Genomic DNA, 19,870 nt, shown 5'->3' with positions numbered 1-19,870 from the left:
TCTTAATGGAAGCTCAAAGCAAAGAGACAAAAGGATATAATCATACAGAAACATAGGCAAGTAAACTGTGATTCTGGGACTTATAGTTATGACTGTGATGAATCTCCAGGCCTGACTATAACTAATGAAAAACAAATATATCTAATTAATTATACTGTTCTGGGCTAGCAAATGATCAGGAATTTCCAAAGCCCCTTTAAAATGGTCTCACTTATATAGAATGCTGCTACATATGAGAATTTTTTGGAACACACCCCCTACCTTTTTTTCCCTCTACTGCTCAAATCTAAGCATTGATATGCCTATCACAGTAAAAGAAGCACAAGAAGTTATTTCTGTCTTGTATTATATTAGGAGCAAGCTATTTTTTATGCTTAGAAATATAAAATGCTAAAGTCAATGAATGTTATTAATAGGAAAGTGGATCCAGGTGAAATATGAAAATACCTATCATAATTATAATTATATCTAAGTATTAAAAGTTTTTTTTTTCAAAACATGTATTCCAAAAAAGTTGAGTTTGGATTGGAAAAATACTCCAAAGTAAAAAAATACATCTTGAAGAAATCATAATGCTCATATTGAAAGTATAAGCCATGCTAAATTTATTTCTGATATTACACACATTAAAGCATTTTAAATAAAACTTTGCACATAAACTCAATGTATGTCTTCAGTAAATATTATCAGAACTAGATATATGAACAAACATGGATTTATAATTTTACTTCTATTGTATATAATAGATACCTTCTTCATAGAGTAAGAAAAGGGATTAGGCATTATCGCTACAGGGAGGTATGGGGCAAGATGAGAGAAGAGTGAATGAAGCATAAGACAGAATAGGGACTGAATGAGGTAATGTGCTCAGGAAAAGAAATTTGGAAGAGAGGTTTATAGAAAGATGCTCGAAAAAATGTAATGAAAAATGCAAATTGGTTTTTGTGTAATTGATGTCATTTATAATTCATTTACCTTCAATAATCCACTTTTAATTGCTTTAAGTAATGAATAATTTCAACATGAAATTCTGCTTAACATGTCAGATACCAAGTTATGTAATTAATATTATAGGGTCTATTTTTATGTGAGAAACTTTGCAACCATTAAAGAATCTCTTAAATAAATTCTGTCCTTTTTATGATCTCAGATTTTTTTTTACAGTTTCATTCAAATATTTTTGTTTTCTTTTTTAAACAGATATTTAAAGACTTCTTTCAGCAAAAAATCTATTCTAAGGACTGGAGAAAGTGCTCTAAGAGGCTATAGTGCATTGCAGAAGGCTCAGGTTCCACCGATAACACTGCAGTCTCACAGTCTCATGAGCTTTGTGGAAGTAACCCTCCAGAATGAAGGCAGGATTCACCCCCCCGAACATTGCTGAATATATGTCACTGAAAAAATTCACTTTAATGGGGCCGGCGAGGTGGCGCTAGAGGTAAGGTGTCTGCCTTGCAAGTGCTAGCCCAGGAAGGACCGAGGTTCGATCCCCGGCGTCCTATATGGTCCCCCCAAGCCAGAGGCAATTTCTGAGCGCTTAGCCAGGAGTAACCTCTGAGCATCAAACAGGTGTGGCCCGAAAAACCCAAAAAAAAAAAAATTCACTTTAATAAAGTCAAATAAGTATAGATATAATACCATGAAGAAAAAAACTGGAATATTTTTTAACCCCAAAACGAAATTGGAACGGAGGCAGTATAGGTAAAACACATTATGTCAGGCCCTGGTTCATTCTGTAGTCCTGATAATCAAAAGCATACACTTGGAAGATTGTCTGTTTTTTGACAGCTGTTAAAAGAATTAATTAGTGACTACGAATAAAGACAATAAACCTGTTTCTCGGAGGACTCACCTATCTTTCCCAGTTTCCTTCTTAAAAACGCCATCACAGTAACTCATGCGCTTCTCTGTGGTCACATAAATCTGGGCCTTTGGATAGATGTCGATGACTTTTTTCAACATGTTGTAAACGATGCCATTGCCATCTTTCCTCATGTTGCGAAAAGGACCCCAGATAACATAAATCGTGGTGTTTGCCTCCTTAAAAAAATAATCAGGGTTTTTCAGCAAAAGAGGAACACTTGTATGGGACACAACTCGAATCATTGTCATGTGGCCGACATCTTCTTCATAGCCCTTGGTGGGAGCATTGTTCATTCTCCAAATGCAGGAGGATTGATCTATCTCATTGCCCACCTTCTGACCAATCATTTGTCCTGAATTTGACACAATGGCACAAAGATCGCAGTCCAGTTGCAAAGGCTGAAAAATAGAAAGAAAAACAAGGAAGGGAGAGAAATGTAAATAACTAAGCTTCAACCATCAAACAAGTTCCTGTGGGAGACAGAAAATTTAATAAGGCATCAGTCCTGCTTATTATGAGAACAGCTATGAAAACCTATAATAGCTTCCACAGGTTATAAAGAGAGGGCTACAGTTACATTAAAAATTTGAATACAGAGACCAGAGTGATAACACAGCCGGTAGGGTGCTTGCCTTGCAAGCGGACCACCCAAGATTGGATCATGGGCATCCTATTTTTCTCATTTTCCTTCAAGCCTACCAGGAGTAATTTCTGACAGCACAGCCAGGAGTAATCTCTGAACTTGCCAGGTGTGGTCTAAATACAAAAAATATATAGAAATATAAATAGAGGTACCAAAGCAATACTACAATGGCTTGCCTTGCATGCGACCAACCTGGGTTGGATCTATGGCATCCTTTATGGTCCCCTCCCAGCACTACCTACCAGGAGGGATTCCTGAGTGCAAAGCTGGAGTAACTCCCTGAGTTTATTGGCATGTGACTTGTCCCCCCAACAAAAAATATGAACTCATGTTAAATAGTTTTAATTTCCATCTCCTTGTATGATTTATAGTTAAATGGAAAAATAGCTATTTTGTTTTCCACTATGAAAGCTGATGTTTCATTCAAAAATAACTTTTAAAATAAATATGGAAATAAAAATTTGACTCTTTAACTAGGTCTATGGATAAAAAATGAAATACAAGGGGAATAAATGTCAACATAATTTCTCTCCTACATACAGATATTTATATTTACATATAGATATATATGTCTTACACACAAGTGGTGATATTGAAGTACATGAAAATATTAAAAAATCATGAAATTACAAGGTTCTGGAAGAGATTTGCAGAGCCCAGTGCTCCTTAAAACAAGTCTCAGGATAGCAAATATTAGAGTCTTTAAAAATCTCTTTTATCATCATGTTAACAGATCTTATTTTTAATCTTGAAGCAAAGAAAAATAATTCTTTCAATAACTCATGGGGAGATGCACAAAAAAATCTCTTAAACTTGTCTAACCATTACTTTCATTTTATATACACCAATGGAATAGTAAAAACTATTACATGAGGCTGAGTTTCTAGGAATCACAGGTGAGAGCTTCCAGGAATTACAGGAAAAGATTCATGTGGCAGTCAGTAGTAATTTTAAATCTATGTTCAATCTTTCCATTATTCCCTACCTTTTTTTTATCATATTCAAACCAAATCAATTATTTTAAAGAAAAAAATTAACTCATTCTCTCCTTAAAAAAAAAAAAAAAAAAGCGATGGGCTCTGTTGATATGCATTTTCCTCATTTCCCTTCAAGGAAATTCCACAATTTGTACCTGAAATTTGTTCCTGGATTTGGATAGTGCCCATTGGTTAGTGGCTCTTAACAATTAGAAGCACAATATATATACTGGGAATTAAAACAATTGGATAAAAATTTTGTAGTGAAAAATAAAATTTGTCAATTCATGTGGAATTGTTGACTTAGATGAAAAAGAGAAAGCAATGAAATGTAACATATATGAACATAACAGTAAGTCCAACCTGGGTGTGTAAATTGAGAGTAAAATTGCCTTAGAAAAATAACATTGAAGACTTAAGTCTACTACAGGTGATAAGGTTATTACCTAGACTATAGCTAACACTGATTTGAAGTCATAGTATCACATTTGTCCTACTCCCAAGCATGGTCAGGTGTCACTTCTGAGGAGAAAGCCAAGAATAGCCCCTGAGCACCACATAGTGTTGCCTACCCCAAGCCCTACAAAATGCAAAAATTATTGTGTGATAGTTCATCTTTACTGTGTGATAGTTTTCACACAAAGTTTATCTATTCAATCAATGGCAGGAACCCAAAATAAACAACTAAAGTCATGTGATTGATAATCTTCTAGGAATTGGGTATTCAATTATAAAATTGCAAAATAAAAACCCTTGTTCCTAGGGCTGTCATTACAATGTCAGGATAAAAATAATTAAATTATAATGGTATATGATATGTTGAATGACTATAATAGCTAAATGTCACAGACAATAGTAAAAAAAAGGAACAGAATTAAGGTGTTTATGTGATGTACATGGGGTGATGGCATATGTGAGAGACAGAAAAAGAGAATGGTAAATGGTCAGACAAAGGCCTTGGCGAGCATAATGTTAAGGAAAGACAGAATAAGAAGGCTAGCAGTGTGGGTGGGTGAATGAAACATTGCTAAAAAGCAACATTAAAACTACTGAAAAAAACAAAAACAAAAAAAAAACTACTGCATATCAGGCCCGGAGCACTGATGCGGAGCGATAAGGCGTCTGCCTTGCCAGCGCTAGCCTAGGATGGACCACGGTTCGATCCCCCGGCATCCCATAATGTCCCCCAAACCAGGAGAGATTTTTTTGTTGTTGTTTTATTATTTTTTGGGGGGGTCACACCTGGTGATGGTCAGGGGTTACTCCTGGCTATGCACTCAGAAATCGCTCCTGCCTTGCGGGACCATATGGGACACCGAGGGATAGAACCTTGGTCCTTCCTAGGTTAACACTGGCAAGGCAAATGCCTTACCACTCCACGCCACTGCTCCAGTCCCCAGGAGCGATTTCTGAGCGCATAGCCAGGAGTAACCCCTGAGCGTCACTAGGTGTGACCCAAACCAGCAAACAAACAACAAACAAAAAACTACTGCAAATGCACAAGTTTGAAAAGAAATGTGCCCTCACAGAGAGGAGTAAGTAGAGTAGGGAAAGTAGGGACTGTGTCAGAAATGAAAGTTGAGTCAGAATTCAGTTGCTTAAAGCTATAAGCAGAGGATGTGACTGCTTGAATTATATTTTAACAGCTTTGACTGTTTTAATAGAAAACTAAAAAACAAAAGGCTAGGAAAGGAACTTAAAAAGCAGGTTTACCCAAATTCTGACAAGGAAGGATGATGGCTTGTACCAAGTTGGTAGCAGAGCAAATCGCAGAAATAATCAACGGCTTGACATTTGAGCCACTGGATTGACCAGTCTACACTATATAGAATATGAAAGACAAGGCATGTCAAGACAAATTTCACATAGCTAGCCTAAGCAACTGGGAGACTGAAACTGCCTTTAATGAAGAAGGGAAGAAGAAGAAGAAGAAGGAGGAGGAGGAGGAGGAGGAGGAGGAGGAGGAGGAGGAGGAGGAGGAGGAGGAGGAGGAGGAGGAGGAGGAGGAAGAAGAAGAAGAAGAAGAAGAAGAAGAAGAAGAAGAAGAAGAAGAAGAAGAAGAAGAAGAAGAAGAAGAAGAAGAAGAAGAAGAAGAAGAAAAGAAGAAGAAGAAGAATAGGGTGAGGGGAAAACAGGAGCTCATCTTCAGATTATTTGAAATCAAACATATGGCAAGTGTTAGCTTTAAAAATAAGTAAAACTGGGGCCTGAGCAATAGCAAAGCAGGTAGGGTGCTTGCTTTGCCCATGGCCATCTCTGATTCAATATCCGGCATACCATATGGTTCCCTGAGAATGCCAGAATTAATTTCTGAGCTAGAGCCAGTTGTGACCACCCCCCCCAAAAAAAAACAAATAAATTAACTATACTTTAGAAATATTATCCTGGGCCAGAAATATATAACATAACTTAGTCATTTACCTTGCATGAAGCAGCTTCCAATTTGATCCTGGCATCACATATGGTATCCTGAGCACCCCCAGGAGTGATCCCTGATCATAGAGCCAGTAGTTAGCCCTGATGCCCTGTGAATGGCCCAAAACTAAACAAAAGTATTTTCTAACTACTAAATAAATATAGGCTCATTATGAAACATGTTAAAAAGTAAACAACATAATTAAAACAATATTCGATTTCTGCCACTCAACAATGAATGGATTTTTTGATGTATTTTCTCCTAAGTATATTATTTTAGATAGACTGAAAAAAATAACATTTATAAATCAGGCAATTAGGATTACCTTTAATTTTATATCATTGATTTTTTTTAAGGTACTGTAAAAGTCCTTGTTGATATTTTGGGGAATCATCCAAGAAGTGCTGAGAATGCCTGGGGAACACTCTCAAATATACTCTGCCAAACTGGGCCAGATGATTCAATACTTGGGCCCAATAATGCAAGTGTTGCTCAGACAAAATAGTGCTAGGAAATAGTATGTACTTCCTACATACTATTCTGTCATGTATTCATTATATGAAACATGTAGTGGTGCTCAGAGGACCCCGAAGAAATGCACATAAAATTGAGGTTTGTAAATTGAGTATACACCTCAGACCTATCTAACACCCTTAGGTATGATTTTTAAAGCTTCACAACTTTCCTCTCTCTGTATATACCATAAAATTTATTTCCCCTATAAAACACAGTGTAGAATTTCTCAATAGAAACTTCCATATAACCAATGAACACACTTCTTGGTATATTTTCCCAGAAACCATGAACATTAATCTGAAAACAATATGAGTACACCTGTGCTCCTTGCAGTGTGGAATAAAACAGCTGGGACATGAAAACACCCTAAATGTCCAACAACAGATAATTTAATAAGGAAATTGTGGATATTCAATGGAATGGTATACAGGCATAAGAAAAGATGGAAATCATAGTTTGTGAAACTGGAATGGAACTGGACATTAACAGGTTGAGTAAAGTAAGTGAGAAGGAAAAGGGCAAATAATAGATGATCTTACTCATCTGTGATATATATAGTAACAAGAAAATGTAAGTTATCAAATTATAGCAAACCCTTTACCCTGCATTACAGTACTCAGAACACCAAAAAAGGTAGGATGTGGTGAGGTGGCAAATGGTTTTCTAACTTACTTTACTTAATATAACATCCTCCAGTTCCACCCAAGTTGCATTGAATTACACAAATACATTATTTACTGTGGCTGAAGAGCATTCCATTTGTATATCTATACCATAAATAATTTCATTACCCAGCTCTCAGTTATTGGACATCTGGGTTTTTTCCATATGTGTCTATTGTGCTTTTAAGATTCACGACAATGAACATAGGTGTGCAAATAAACCTTCTCAAATGAATGCTGAGAATAAGTTAAAATATTTAATAATAGAAATGTAAATCAGGGCTTCTAAAAAATATTTTTCAAATCTGAACATTTAGGCTCCAGAACGAACATTGGCCATTCATCCCTGAACCTTAGATCCCATCTATGAAACCAACATGGTATTCTACACCAGCTCCAGGAACTGGTTTTCTACCTTTGCTTTTTCACCCAGCTAGCTCCAGTCTTTGAGTGGGAAGAGACAATGAGAAAGAAAAACTACCTCTCCTGTAATGTGATCTGCAGCAGGGTCAGTCTGACAGATGCTTTGCACATAGCTGAGTCATCTAAACTAAATCAGAATAATGCAAAACAATGCCTGGTCTAAACTGTTCCTCTGTCAAATGTCCTACCACAACTTCACTTTAAGATGTATATAATACAGAGAGGTTACTTGCTATTTATTGTTCCAGGATGTTGCTTCTTTTTACAATAAGGGTAGTTTTGTATATGGTCTCCATATCACTTTTCAAAAAAGCAAAAAGAAAAAAAATGAAATAAAGAAAAGCCTTGGATGTGTTCTAATCTACAAAATGCAGCAATTTGCATTGGATTTCCCAGCCATTAGAGTGTGAATTAGCTGGTTCTGCTATAACAAGGCTTAATTTAACTAATAAGAATCAGCACACTAGTTTCACTTGACAATTGTAACCTCTGAAAGTGATCAATTAAGACATCACAATCTGTTTCATGACAACATATCGGGATGCCACAGCTGTGCAGATTATGAGGTCAGCAGCTGACTAACAACTTGGGGGCAAACAGAGAACAACAGCCTCTTGTTTATGTGACAAATATGTAACTGAGCATAGCACTATGAATGTGATCGCTTTGGGGGGATCTTTAAATAACCCTTTTATTACTTTTCACTTTGCCATATTGGTTCCATGGTCAGTCTATAGAGACTTCTTCATGTTTAAATGGCCTGATCCCAGTGCAATTTAGCTGTCTGAATCCTGAGGGAGGTATCAGTAGATGTGACTGCACTTGGTGGCTGCTTTATTTGGCACTTAGTACTATAAACCATCTTTAAAGTAAGTTAGGAATGCAGGCTTATTCATAAATTAAATATTCTTTATGATAATAAGAAGGTATAATTAATATGGAGTATGCTAATTTTGTTTTGGCTTTTGGGCCACACCTGGCAGTGCTCAGATATTACTCTTGGCTCTGTGCTCAGAAGTTGCTCCTGGGAGCCGGAGTTATAGCATAAAGGTAGGGGCATTTGCCTTGCATGCAGAAGGACAATAGTTCAAATCCCAGCATCCCATATGGTCCCCCATGCCTGCCAGGAGCGATTTTTGAGCATAAAGCCAGAAGTAACCCCTGAACGCTACTGAGTGTGACCCAAAAATAAAAACAAAACAAAACAAAACAAAAAACAACAACAAAAAATAAGTTGCCCCTGGCAGGCTTGGGGGACCACGTGATTCAGGAAATTGAACCTGGGTCCATCCCAGGTCAGCTGTGTGCAAGGCAAATGCCCCACCGCTGTGCTATTGCTCTGGCCCCAAAATGTCTCATTAATTGTTCTGAAGACACATTCACACTATAGTAATCTATGACAAAATGAATGAAATACATAGAATAGAATGGGCAGCCTGCTCTCAGAGGCACTTTTTATCTGGTCTTTTTACTAGCTTTATCACTACATAATGTGATTTTAAATTCCTTTGTTAAAATTTATGGTTATTTCTTAAACTCATTTCTTTGATTTGATTTGGGGCCCTTGCTTGAAAATGTATTCCATGTATCTCCACTTGTTCTATTCTGCCTCAGTAAGCAATTTATTTCTAGATTGAGGCCTTGGGTTTTTGCAAGGCCTTTGGAAATATTCATCTAGTTCAATTTTTCGTGCCTGATCTTAATTTTAAATTCTATTTCTTCTTTGGCTTGTTCCTTTTCACTCTTTTGTTCATTTTCATTAAAATAAATCTTATTTCTTGATCTTTTTCTCTTGTACATTCAAACATCATCAAGCTAAATGTTTTGGTAGGGCTTATGCTATCTATAATCACTGAGCTCATGACATTCAGCCAACCTTGTCTTCACAATTGCGTTCTTGTAAAAATAAAGTCCAGAAATGGCAAAAAAATTACTTTTATTTGAAAACCTCAATATTGATTTTTAAAATGGTAATGTAACTGTTTAATTTGGGTATTTTTTCACTTTACAAAAATAACTAACTTTATACATATATATATATGTATATATATATGTAATAAATATCAGCTGGGCAAAGAGTAAAAACTTTGATGACATCTCTGGGCCAGAAAGATAGTATAAAGGGTAAAGCACATGTCTTGCATGTGAACAACTGATTAGATATCAACACTACATGATTTCCTGAATACTGCTTGATGTGGTTCTGGAGAACCCCAAGCACTGTAGTGATAAAGCTAGTAAAAGGAACAGATAAGAGTGGTTCTGAGATCAGGCTGCCCATTCTAGTCTATGTAGTTCATTCATTTTGTCATGGTGTACTGTAATTTGAAAGTGTCTTCAGACCAATAAATGAGCCCCGTTGGAGGCCAGAGCGATAGCACAGCAGTGGGGCATTTGCCTTGCACACAGCTGACCCAGGATGGACCCAAGTTCGATTCCCTGAATCCCACGTGTTCCCCCTAGCTTGTCAAGGGCGATTTCTGAGCACAGAGTCAAGAGTAATGCCTGAGCACTGCCAGGTGTATTTTGCCAAAGCCAAAATAAAACAAAACAAAATTTAGCATATCTTCCATATTAATTGTAGATTCTGATTCTCAAAATCCCTGTTACCTGAGAATTACCAGGAAAACTGCTGGGTCTCCTTAGCATTTCATAGGAGACACTCTTCACCCTCAAAAAATACAATAATATCTACTAAACAATATATTTATTTTTATTTGATGCTTAATCTATGTGAGGCATTGTGAAGGGCACAGTAATTTTCCTGCCTGGAAATCCCCAGAAAGTGGGGCTATTGAGATTGTCATGACCCATATGGTGCCATATATTTAAACTCACAGCCTTAGTCCCAACAGGTAAGCACTTTAAGCCACTGAGCCATTTTCTGAGCCCCCTAATCACATAGTGAATTTTTTTCTAGGTACACACGCAGAAAGCAGTTGGGAGAATTCTAATGTCAACCAGGATCAATTCATATACCAATTTAAAGGTTGAAGGCACAGGTTCTCAAACTTAAAAAAAAAAAATTCTCTGCGTGTCTTGAGAAATCTATGCTCTCTGAGCAAACAAATACAAACACCCCATTGCACCTGGGGCTTATACCACTCCCAACAGCCCCACTCCATCAATCGCTCCAGCACCCCCTGGTGGAGGGAGTCTTCTTGTCCAACTTGGGGAACACTTGTTTAAGATTGTGTTGTATTGTGGGAAACAAGTGGACAAAAAAGGATTTTTAAAACAAGTTTCAGTATCTGATTCTTTAAAAGAAAAATATTATATTTTATACTTGACCACAGAGTGAATGAAATAAACAGTATGAAAAAAATCTAGAAGAAGAGCATGTTACATTTTTTTTTTTTGCTATAAAAAAAGATTGGGCACCTAATATGTGCCAATTATCCTGTCCATCAGAATTTCACTACATTATCTCCCTTAATTCTAATAGTAACTCAGAGTCAGTTTGTTTTTAAATTTACCATTATAGAGGAAAAGAAATTGAGTTGAACATGAAGCATTATGGAACTGTCCTTCAGGCCAAAGGGGAATAGATATATGGAATCAGAACAATAGTACAATAGGTGCGGTGCTTGTCTTGCAAGCGACTAATCTAGGATGCCATATGGTACTTCTAACCCACTAGGAGTGATCCCTGAGTCTAGAGTAGAGAAGAAAGTCTGAGCACCACCAGGTATGACCTAGGTAAAAAAAAAAAATGATATATATATTCTTACATGAAACATGATAGCATTAACCATAAGCATGACATTAAAATTATTAGGACTACTTGAAAAATTCCTCATCTAAGTGATGAGGAATATATATCAAATATATATCCTGTATTCAAATATCCCCTGTATTATATTAAAACTATTTATATTGAATTAATGGCTTTAAACATGTTTCAGATTCAGATATTTACCCAAATTCTCATAGTTTGGGAATACTGTGGATTGAAAGGATTAATATCATCAAAATTGCAATACCTCCCAAAGCATTATACTGTTTCAATGTAGCTCTTATAATACCCATGGCATTTTTTCAAATAAATAGAACAAACACTTCTAAAATTCATATAAAACAAACAAAAAAAATGCCCCCATACCTTCCAAAAGAAATCCTTGAGGAAAAATAATTGGAGGCCTCAATTTCTCTAACTTCAAACTCTATTATATAGCATTAGTAATTAAAACAACATAGTAATGGGAAAAAATTACCCTCTGATTAATGAGATAAAATTAAAAATCCAGAAACAGACCCTCAAGTGTCTGATCAGTTAATCTTTGATAAAGGAGAAGATAATATGAAGAGGGGTGAGGAAAGATTCTTTAACAAGTGATGCTGGTAAAACTGGTCAATCACATGAAGCAAAATAAACAGACTTTTATCTGATGCCATGCCAAGAGTCAAATCCCCTGCCATCCCATATGGTCCCCCAAGCCAGGACGATTTCTGAGCACATTGCCAGGAGTAACCCCTGAGCATTACCAGGTGAGTCCCAAAAAACCAAAAAATAAAAATAAAATAAATAAATAAAAATGGGGAGGGGCCGGCGAGGTGGCCCTAGAGGTTAAGGTGTCTGCCTTGCAAGTGCTAGCCAAGGAAGGATCTTGGTTTGACCCCCCGGCATCCCATATGGTCCCCCCAACACAGGGGCAATTTCTGAGCACTTAGCCAGGAGTAACCCCTGAGCATCAAATGGGTGTGACCCCCCCAAAAAAAAAACAAAAATAAAAAATAAAAATAAAAACGGGGAGAATAAATAAACAGAATCTATTTCAAAGAATACAAATGACCAAAAAGCATTTGAAGAAATGCTCTATATCACTAATCATCAGTAAAATACAAACTTAAACACCAATGAGAAACCATCATTGAGATTTGGCACTCATCACAAAATAAAATTCAACATTTGTTGGCATGGATGCAGAGAAAGGGGCCCTCATTTATTGCTGGTGGGAATGTTGACTGGACTAGTGTAATATAAAACCCAGTTACCAATTCCAAACAAAGGTGTTCCTCAACTTCCTCCTCCCTAAAACCTTTTCCTTTGATATGTAAAAGCCCACTGGAGAGAACTTTTGTCTCTCTTGACCTGCCCCTCTTTTGGTATTGGGAATTGATTTTAATAAAAAAGAAAGAGTTCTGATTTTTTGGCTGAGGCAGAGAAAGCATGAGGCAAAAGGTACAGATGCAGTGATTATCCTTCATGACTGGCTTGGTATTATTTCTTCCCTACTACCCTGCTTCTTCAGGCCTGGCTGTGTGGGTTTTAGAAATGCGGTGCCTGGGCAGTCTCACAACTGGTGGATTTTTATTTTATAAGCCAGCCTTTTTAGAAAACAATGTGGACATTCCTCAGAAAACTAAGAATGGAGTTTCGAGCAATACTGTCCCCTGTTGCCCACTCCCCCCACCCCCAAAACCCTAGAGGCCAAAAAATACAATGCAGAAAAAGTGTGTGCATTCTATGTTTATTCTAGTGTTTTTCACAGAGCCAGAATCTGGAAACAGTGCAAGTATCCCAAAATAGATAGATATAGGATAGATAAAGAAACTATGGTGTATCCGAATACTATGCAGTTCTTAGAAAAAAATAGTCATGAAATTTGCTGATGCATGGATGGACATGCAGAGTAACATGATGAGTGAAATGAGTAAGGAGAGAGACTGAATGATTTCACTCATTTGCAGATATAAAAAATACTATGAGAATAATACCCAAAAACAATAGAAATGGGGGTCATGAGGACTGGTTCACAGCAGAAAGCTTTTCACAAGGGGCAGAGACAAGGGAGAGAATAGTCAGGACAGAAAGGGACTATTATGACAATGATAGTGGAAAATAATCACTTAGTAAAGAACAGGGTTGTTGAAAGGAGAAAAAGTAATATTCAAAATGTCCTTTCAGTAATAGTATTGCAAACTATAGTCCTAAAAGTAAAAAAAAAAAAAAAAAAAAAGAAAAGAAAAGAAAAGTGTCTGTCATAGAGACATGCTGGTGAAAGGGAGTGAACAAGAGGGAAACTTGGAAATTGGTGGAGAAAGTGTATTCTGTTGAAGGGATTGTGCTTGAACATGGTGCAACTGAAACTGAATTATAGACAACTTCGTTACTGATTATTTTTTAAAAAATTAAAAAATAAATTTAAAACTATCTATTCTTATATAAAACATACTGATAACACTATTCATAGTTCATAATTACTAATTTGAAGAATTCCTCATCTAAATGTATACTAACACTTCAAATATCCCCAGTATTATATTCAAGCTCCTTGTATTAAATTACTGGTTTTGGACATATTGATACCCAAAAAAGGTTTCTTAGTTACTAAAAAGGGTCCACCAGAAGATGAGAGTTTGTATGCAAATTAAGGTAATTGAGCCTCTACTTATTGGCAATGGCATTAGCATCAATGCAAGAAATTATGCAGCATTTCTCCCTCAATTTTTTTTTTAGTTTAAGATAATATCTAAAGTGTTATTCAGGATAAAGTTATAATTAATATTTCCAATTTTAAAATGAATTGTCCATATCTCATCAATCAATTTGCATTATAAACTTTCCCAAGCAGTGAACTGTGTTTCTCAAGCATTAAATAATTACAATTCATGTCTGAAATAAAGGAAGGTCGTGTCTGATGTTTTTATAAGCTGATCTTCAAGACTAAGCAAAGTTAGCTAGAGTTGATAATGTCATTCTTTATTCAAGAACAACTCTCCCATCTAAATGTCCAGAGATTCAAGGACACAGTGTAAGTGATGGAAAAATATGCTCATTTTTTATATGCTCATTTTTATAGAACATTTTACAGCCATGCTGATTTTTATTTCCTTATAAACATGTATGTTTGGCACAAAAAATTTTATTTTGTCTGCCAAAAGCTGAGGACTTTAAACACAAAAAAAAATAATAATATCCTACATTCTCTGATAATGTATGGAGTAGAGCGAGGTAATGGCCATCACCATTTATTTTGTAAGAGTCTATTGTATTTTAATAATTAGCTTTATTTGCCTGTGTTCAAACTATATCTTTTTTATTTGAACTCTAGAAAACTAACTTATATGGCATACCCATAGATCACTGTCTGATTAAAAATAATAAAGGGAGGAATGATCAAAATTAATAGACCATTCACTCTGAAAAATTATACCTCTCATTAGTCACAGTCATTTTTCTCTTTAAGTTGGCACATATATAAAGAACAATTTCTCCAAATTAAAACACACACGTGTTTGCACATGCATGCACACACACACACACACACACACACACACACACACACACACACAAAGAGAACCACATTCAATGATGAGATAGCTCTCTACTTATTACTTTAATTTTATTCTGGTCCTTTCCAGCCACACTAAAAGTTTCCCCATCTCTGAAACTGTAGTGGGGAGGTGGAGAGACAAATTGCCCTATCGTTTTGAATGATATATTGGAACAACTGCCAAGCACTTTACATTTTAATCTGTAAAGAGAATTAAATATGCAACCTATGTTATTTTTCTCTACGCTTATAAACAATAGCATAGATAATTACAATCTGTGAATTAAAACTTCCAAAATCAGTGTGATATTCCCAGCAAAGAGAAATGGAGATGTACGAAAGGTCACCTGTCAACTAGTTCTAGTTATTAAATCTCTGCATTTATCACTAAGGTAGATCTACAGAAAACGAAGGTCAAAATATTAAATTACAAAAGAGTCAGGATGAGAAAAGGTCATGAATAACCAAAGTAAATTTTTTCCAAACCTGCTAATTCTAGACCCCAGAAGCTAACAGAAGCATTCAGAGAGGAAAGAGAGAACTATTCATCTATCTCCCTATGTAGTCTCTTGATGAAAATTGGACATTTATTTGATGTCTTGAAGCCTGAAATAAAAATTGCTTCTGTAAAATAAAAACAAATATTTCAGACTGAATAATCATGTTTGAAACAAGTAAGTTTAAATTATTAAGAACATTCATTGTTTTCACACTATTCTAAGTGTTGCTTTTATTTCAACCCTAAGAATGAAATTTAAGGGGCTGGAGAGATGGAACAATGGAATGGTCACTTACCTTACATGTGGCTGACATAGTTTTGATAACCATCACCCCATATGGTATCTGGAACCCTGCTAAGAACCATCCCTAAGCATAAAGCCAAGAGTAATTCCAGAGCACTGATAAAATAGCCCCAGTAAGCAAAGCAAAACAAAAATTTGCAATTTAAAATACTAAAGATGGGGCCACTCCTGGTTTTATAAATGTTTCACAGGACTATTAGCAGCTCACCATTCACTAATTTGCTATTTTAATGTTGAAACAAATAAGATCTTTGCTTTATATCAGCCAATTGGAATGAATTTGAACAAAGCAGGTTGAACAAAGCTCCAGAGAGACTCTTCAGTTGGCTGTCATTCATTCCTTTACTCTCCCTGAATGTCTTTAGAGTTTTAGTTTTAGAGGTTTCAGCATGTATAATAATGCCATTGGGGGATAGATTTTGCCTTTATTCTACTTAATGGTATTTTTTTTTTTTGGTGAGGTCTTTCAAGTGAAAGGTACAAAAGAGGCATTAACAATCTGGCATTGTTTTTATTGCTCAACACAGAAAAAAAATGTATTTTAATTTTTCCTGTGTTTCAGAAATGATTGAGCAAGCTGTGTTCATCTATATACCAAGTCACTTTCAGCAGACCTCTAACTGTGAGTAAAGAATTGTGAACACTATTCTATAGAGAAATCAACATAGTTCAACTGAGTCAGCCTGTAGATGTACTTCTTTGCCTCTTCACAAACTAGCATCGTGCAGTTAATGCAGCTTCAAATGCACTGCATATAAATCACACACTATGAGTAACAGCACATAAGAAGACAGATTTGACAATGCACACTTTGCCTCTGACTCTGTGGATTTGGGATATGGCATTTACCTTTATTCCTACCTAGTGGTATTACATCCAAGCATAAAACTTAATGTGGGGGTGCATAAAATGTTAATGTCAAGAAATAATTCTAAAACAGGCAACATAAAGCTATGCTTCTCAGTTGCCATAGATGATGTGTTCTCTTTATTTGAAAGTTCCTTGAGGGAAATGATTCTGTATAAACACATAGTTGTATGAAAGGAAAGCAGCTTGCTTTCTCTGGATTGAAAGATAAAATCAGTCTTTTCAAACCAAGGAGGAATTTCCTTTTATGGACTAGAATAATAAGACAAGTAACTCAGATTTCAGTACTGTTAGTTATAACAAAATTTGGCTAGTTTTATGGCCAACTGACCTTTTTATTGGTTTCTTTTTCTGGGGAGATAAACTTAGGACACAATATTAAATAGATATATCCAAGTATATCATACAAAGTAAACATAAAAATCTGATTTATACTATGTTTTTAGTATCTTACTAGGCTACTAAGTGAGAAACACTTTTTCATATTTAATACATTTCAATGACATAGGGAATAATAGTTAGACACTGTCCTACCAAGTGACTCAGGTAATTCTTGAGAATGGTGCCTGTATCAATTAAAAAGAATTTTAACATTTACACATATCAAAACACTTATCAAATTATCATAACATTTACACATATGCAGAAAATCATGCTAACAGAAATAGCAATGTGAAAATAAAAAATCATAATGTCTGACCAAATGGGTGAAAAACAAGATACTAAACTTGGATCCCTGGAGCATGAAGTAGGGAAGATACTGAGGTACTAAATCTTTCAATTGTCGTCCCTCAGTTACAACAGGTTAATGAGCAACATTGATACATCAAATGAGCTCTTGAGGTTAAAAATTATGAAGAACAAATAGAGAAGACCTGGAAATCTATAACTGATAAGTGTAATACAAACACACCTGGGAGCATATATTTCCACTGCTATTGTTTATTAAGTATCAGAAGGGATTTTGTTTTCTTTATGTTCTGACTAGAATTTGTTTCAGAAAGTAGAAAATCATATCACTTTTTTTTTAAAAAAATCATCATAGGGGGGCCGGAGAGATAGCATGGAAATGGGGCATTTGCCTTGTATGCAGAAGGACGGTGGTTCAAATCCCTGCATCCCATATGGTCCCCCGAGCCTGCCAGGAGCAATTTCTGAGCATAGAGCCAGGAGTGGCCCCTGAGCTCTGCCGGGTGTGACCCCCCAAAAAATCATAATAGGACTTCTAGGGCATGTATGGCTAATCATAAATAGAATCATTGATATTCATTCAATACAGACATTTTTTTCTATTTTATCTTATTTTTCAAGCTACAAGATACTTTAGTGGGTTTATAGTTTGAGGGGAAGAAGGCGGTAGAGATGAAGTGACTACTAATGTAAGATAAAGTCTACTTGTTGACAGAGAATCCAGAAAAGATGGAAACCAATGGCCTGGAAAGATAGAACAGGAAGTAAGGTACTTTTCTTGCACATAGCCAAACCTCGGTTCCAATTGTATTACCTAGGTTAGAGCACAGCTAAGCCAGGAGTGAGCACTAAGTATGCAAGGGTGTGGACTAAGAACAATCAAACAACGAACAAACGAAAAAAAAATAGAAGTAGATAATTAAAAGTTCAAGTAGATAGCAGAGGCAGGTATTCCTTTGAGGCAGGGAAAATGAATTAAAATTAGGACAATGACCTTACAAGAGAGGATTATAGTTTGCTTTCAATTCCCCTTATGTTTCCATAGGGCAAATCAGGGTTAATTTGTAAGGGACAAAATACTTAGCAACAAGATTAATGGAGTTAGGGTTAGTATTGAGAACGAAAATCTGGAACAAAAATCAAAGAGATTTCCAAATGTGTAACAGCTGGAATTTTAAAATTATAGTTTTTTATGAATCTCCTGCAAGGCTATGCTTTTTTTTTTTTTTTTTTTTTTTTTTAGCAATGTTGAATAGAATAGAGACAGGGCACAAGAATAAAACTAGTCAGCTTGATTGGGTGACAGAAAAAAAAAAGCAAGTGATGTAATGTATTAGAAGTCCAAAGTTAAGAAATAATTAAGGGCATCAGTACTGTAAAGTGAAAGGAAATACTGGCAAAACGAAAAAATGGAAGATATTTAAGAAATCAGAAATGTCATAGCTGGATTACATTTGTTCACGGAATGCAGCAAAAGATGTGTATATTGTATATTCTAAGATTATTCTTGCTTAGAAATAAGAAGAAAGGAGTATGAGTTAATACAGGAGTTAATATGTTTTGCTTGCAATAGAGTTTACTCTGGATTGACTGATCCCCAGAAAAAAATGGTCCCGCGTATCATGGGAGGTAGCCCCTACAGTTCCACCCTCACATGGAGATTGGTTGAGAATCACTGGGAGGTTCCACCTTCACTTCCAAGAGAGAAGCAGTGAAATGTGTCATATGTAGGCTTTGTATAAGCAATCTATGACTCCTACTTGGAACAAGCTATATATAGGAAACAAGCCAGAGTACAAATAATTTCTTCTAGATTAGATGCACAAAACTAAATTAAGTGGATGTTCAAATTAATTATGCTAAAATTACCAGCATAAAGCAGTGTGTTTGACATAACATACTGACTTCAAAATTCAGTCCAAACCTTCTGTGGAAGAAAACTAAAATCATTGGGGGGAAAATTGCCTCTTTAAGACCATTAAGTAGATAATAAAATAGTAGAAAATTATCAAACTTGGACAAGTTTAGCACTCATACAGTTAAAACAATACCAAAGGCTGCTGTGATCCTGAATGTCCAGGTTTAGCCATCAACATATTTGCATCTCTGGAATAAGTAGCTTAGTTCTGTTTTTGTTAGCTCCTGGGATTGGGAGAATAAAAATCATGATCCTCCAAAGGTAAATCAATATGTACTTTGAATTTTGACTTCGAGGATGTGATCTAAGAGTATGTTTCAATTGTAAATAAGTCATTCTTGTAAAATTCCTCTTTCTTTGGCTTTTCTTTTATTTTTTGAAAACACATCCCATAGTGATCAAACTCTGTTAGTCTTACTCTGTGATTAGGGATCTCTACTGAACTTGCAGAATCATTTGGTATGGTGGAAATAGAACCCGGGCCCACCATCTAAAAAATAAGCAACTTATCATTCAAGCCCCATTTCTAGCATATAAGTCAACCTTTTTCTGTTAAAAATTGACTAAGCAAACCTTAATTTTTCAAATTGCATTATGTTTCTGTCAGCCTTAGACAACAGGGAAAAGAAAATTTTCTGGGTAAGAAAGCAAATTCATGGCTACAAATTAAATTCCAAATTTCATTATGGTTACAAATTGAATTTCAAATTAATTTTACAATGAAAGTACTAAGAACATATAACAGAGCTAGAGAAGGTTTTCCAATAAATATAGTTCGAAAATTCTATGTAAGAGAATGAAATTATATCACTAT

The 19,870-nt window shown here is 35.7% G+C and overlaps 1 protein-coding gene across 1 annotated transcript in view; it reads right to left on the bottom strand.

Moving 5' to 3' along the window:
- Positions 1-19,870, bottom strand: part of ST6GALNAC3 (ST6 N-acetylgalactosaminide alpha-2,6-sialyltransferase 3) — a 658,045-nt gene that overhangs the window by 229,597 nt on the left and 408,578 nt on the right. Inside the window, exon 3 of the mRNA XM_049771784.1 lies at positions 1,853-2,262. Coding sequence (XP_049627741.1) covers positions 1,853-2,262 — 410 coding nt within the window. The remainder of the gene's footprint in view (positions 1-1,852; positions 2,263-19,870) is intronic.

The sequence above is a fragment of the Suncus etruscus genome, chromosome 4, assembly GCF_024139225.1.
Source record: "Suncus etruscus isolate mSunEtr1 chromosome 4, mSunEtr1.pri.cur, whole genome shotgun sequence".
NCBI lineage: Eukaryota > Metazoa > Chordata > Mammalia > Eulipotyphla > Soricidae > Suncus > Suncus etruscus.
The sequence above is the reverse complement of the archived record's forward strand: the minus strand, read 5'-3'. Positions and strand labels throughout refer to the sequence as shown.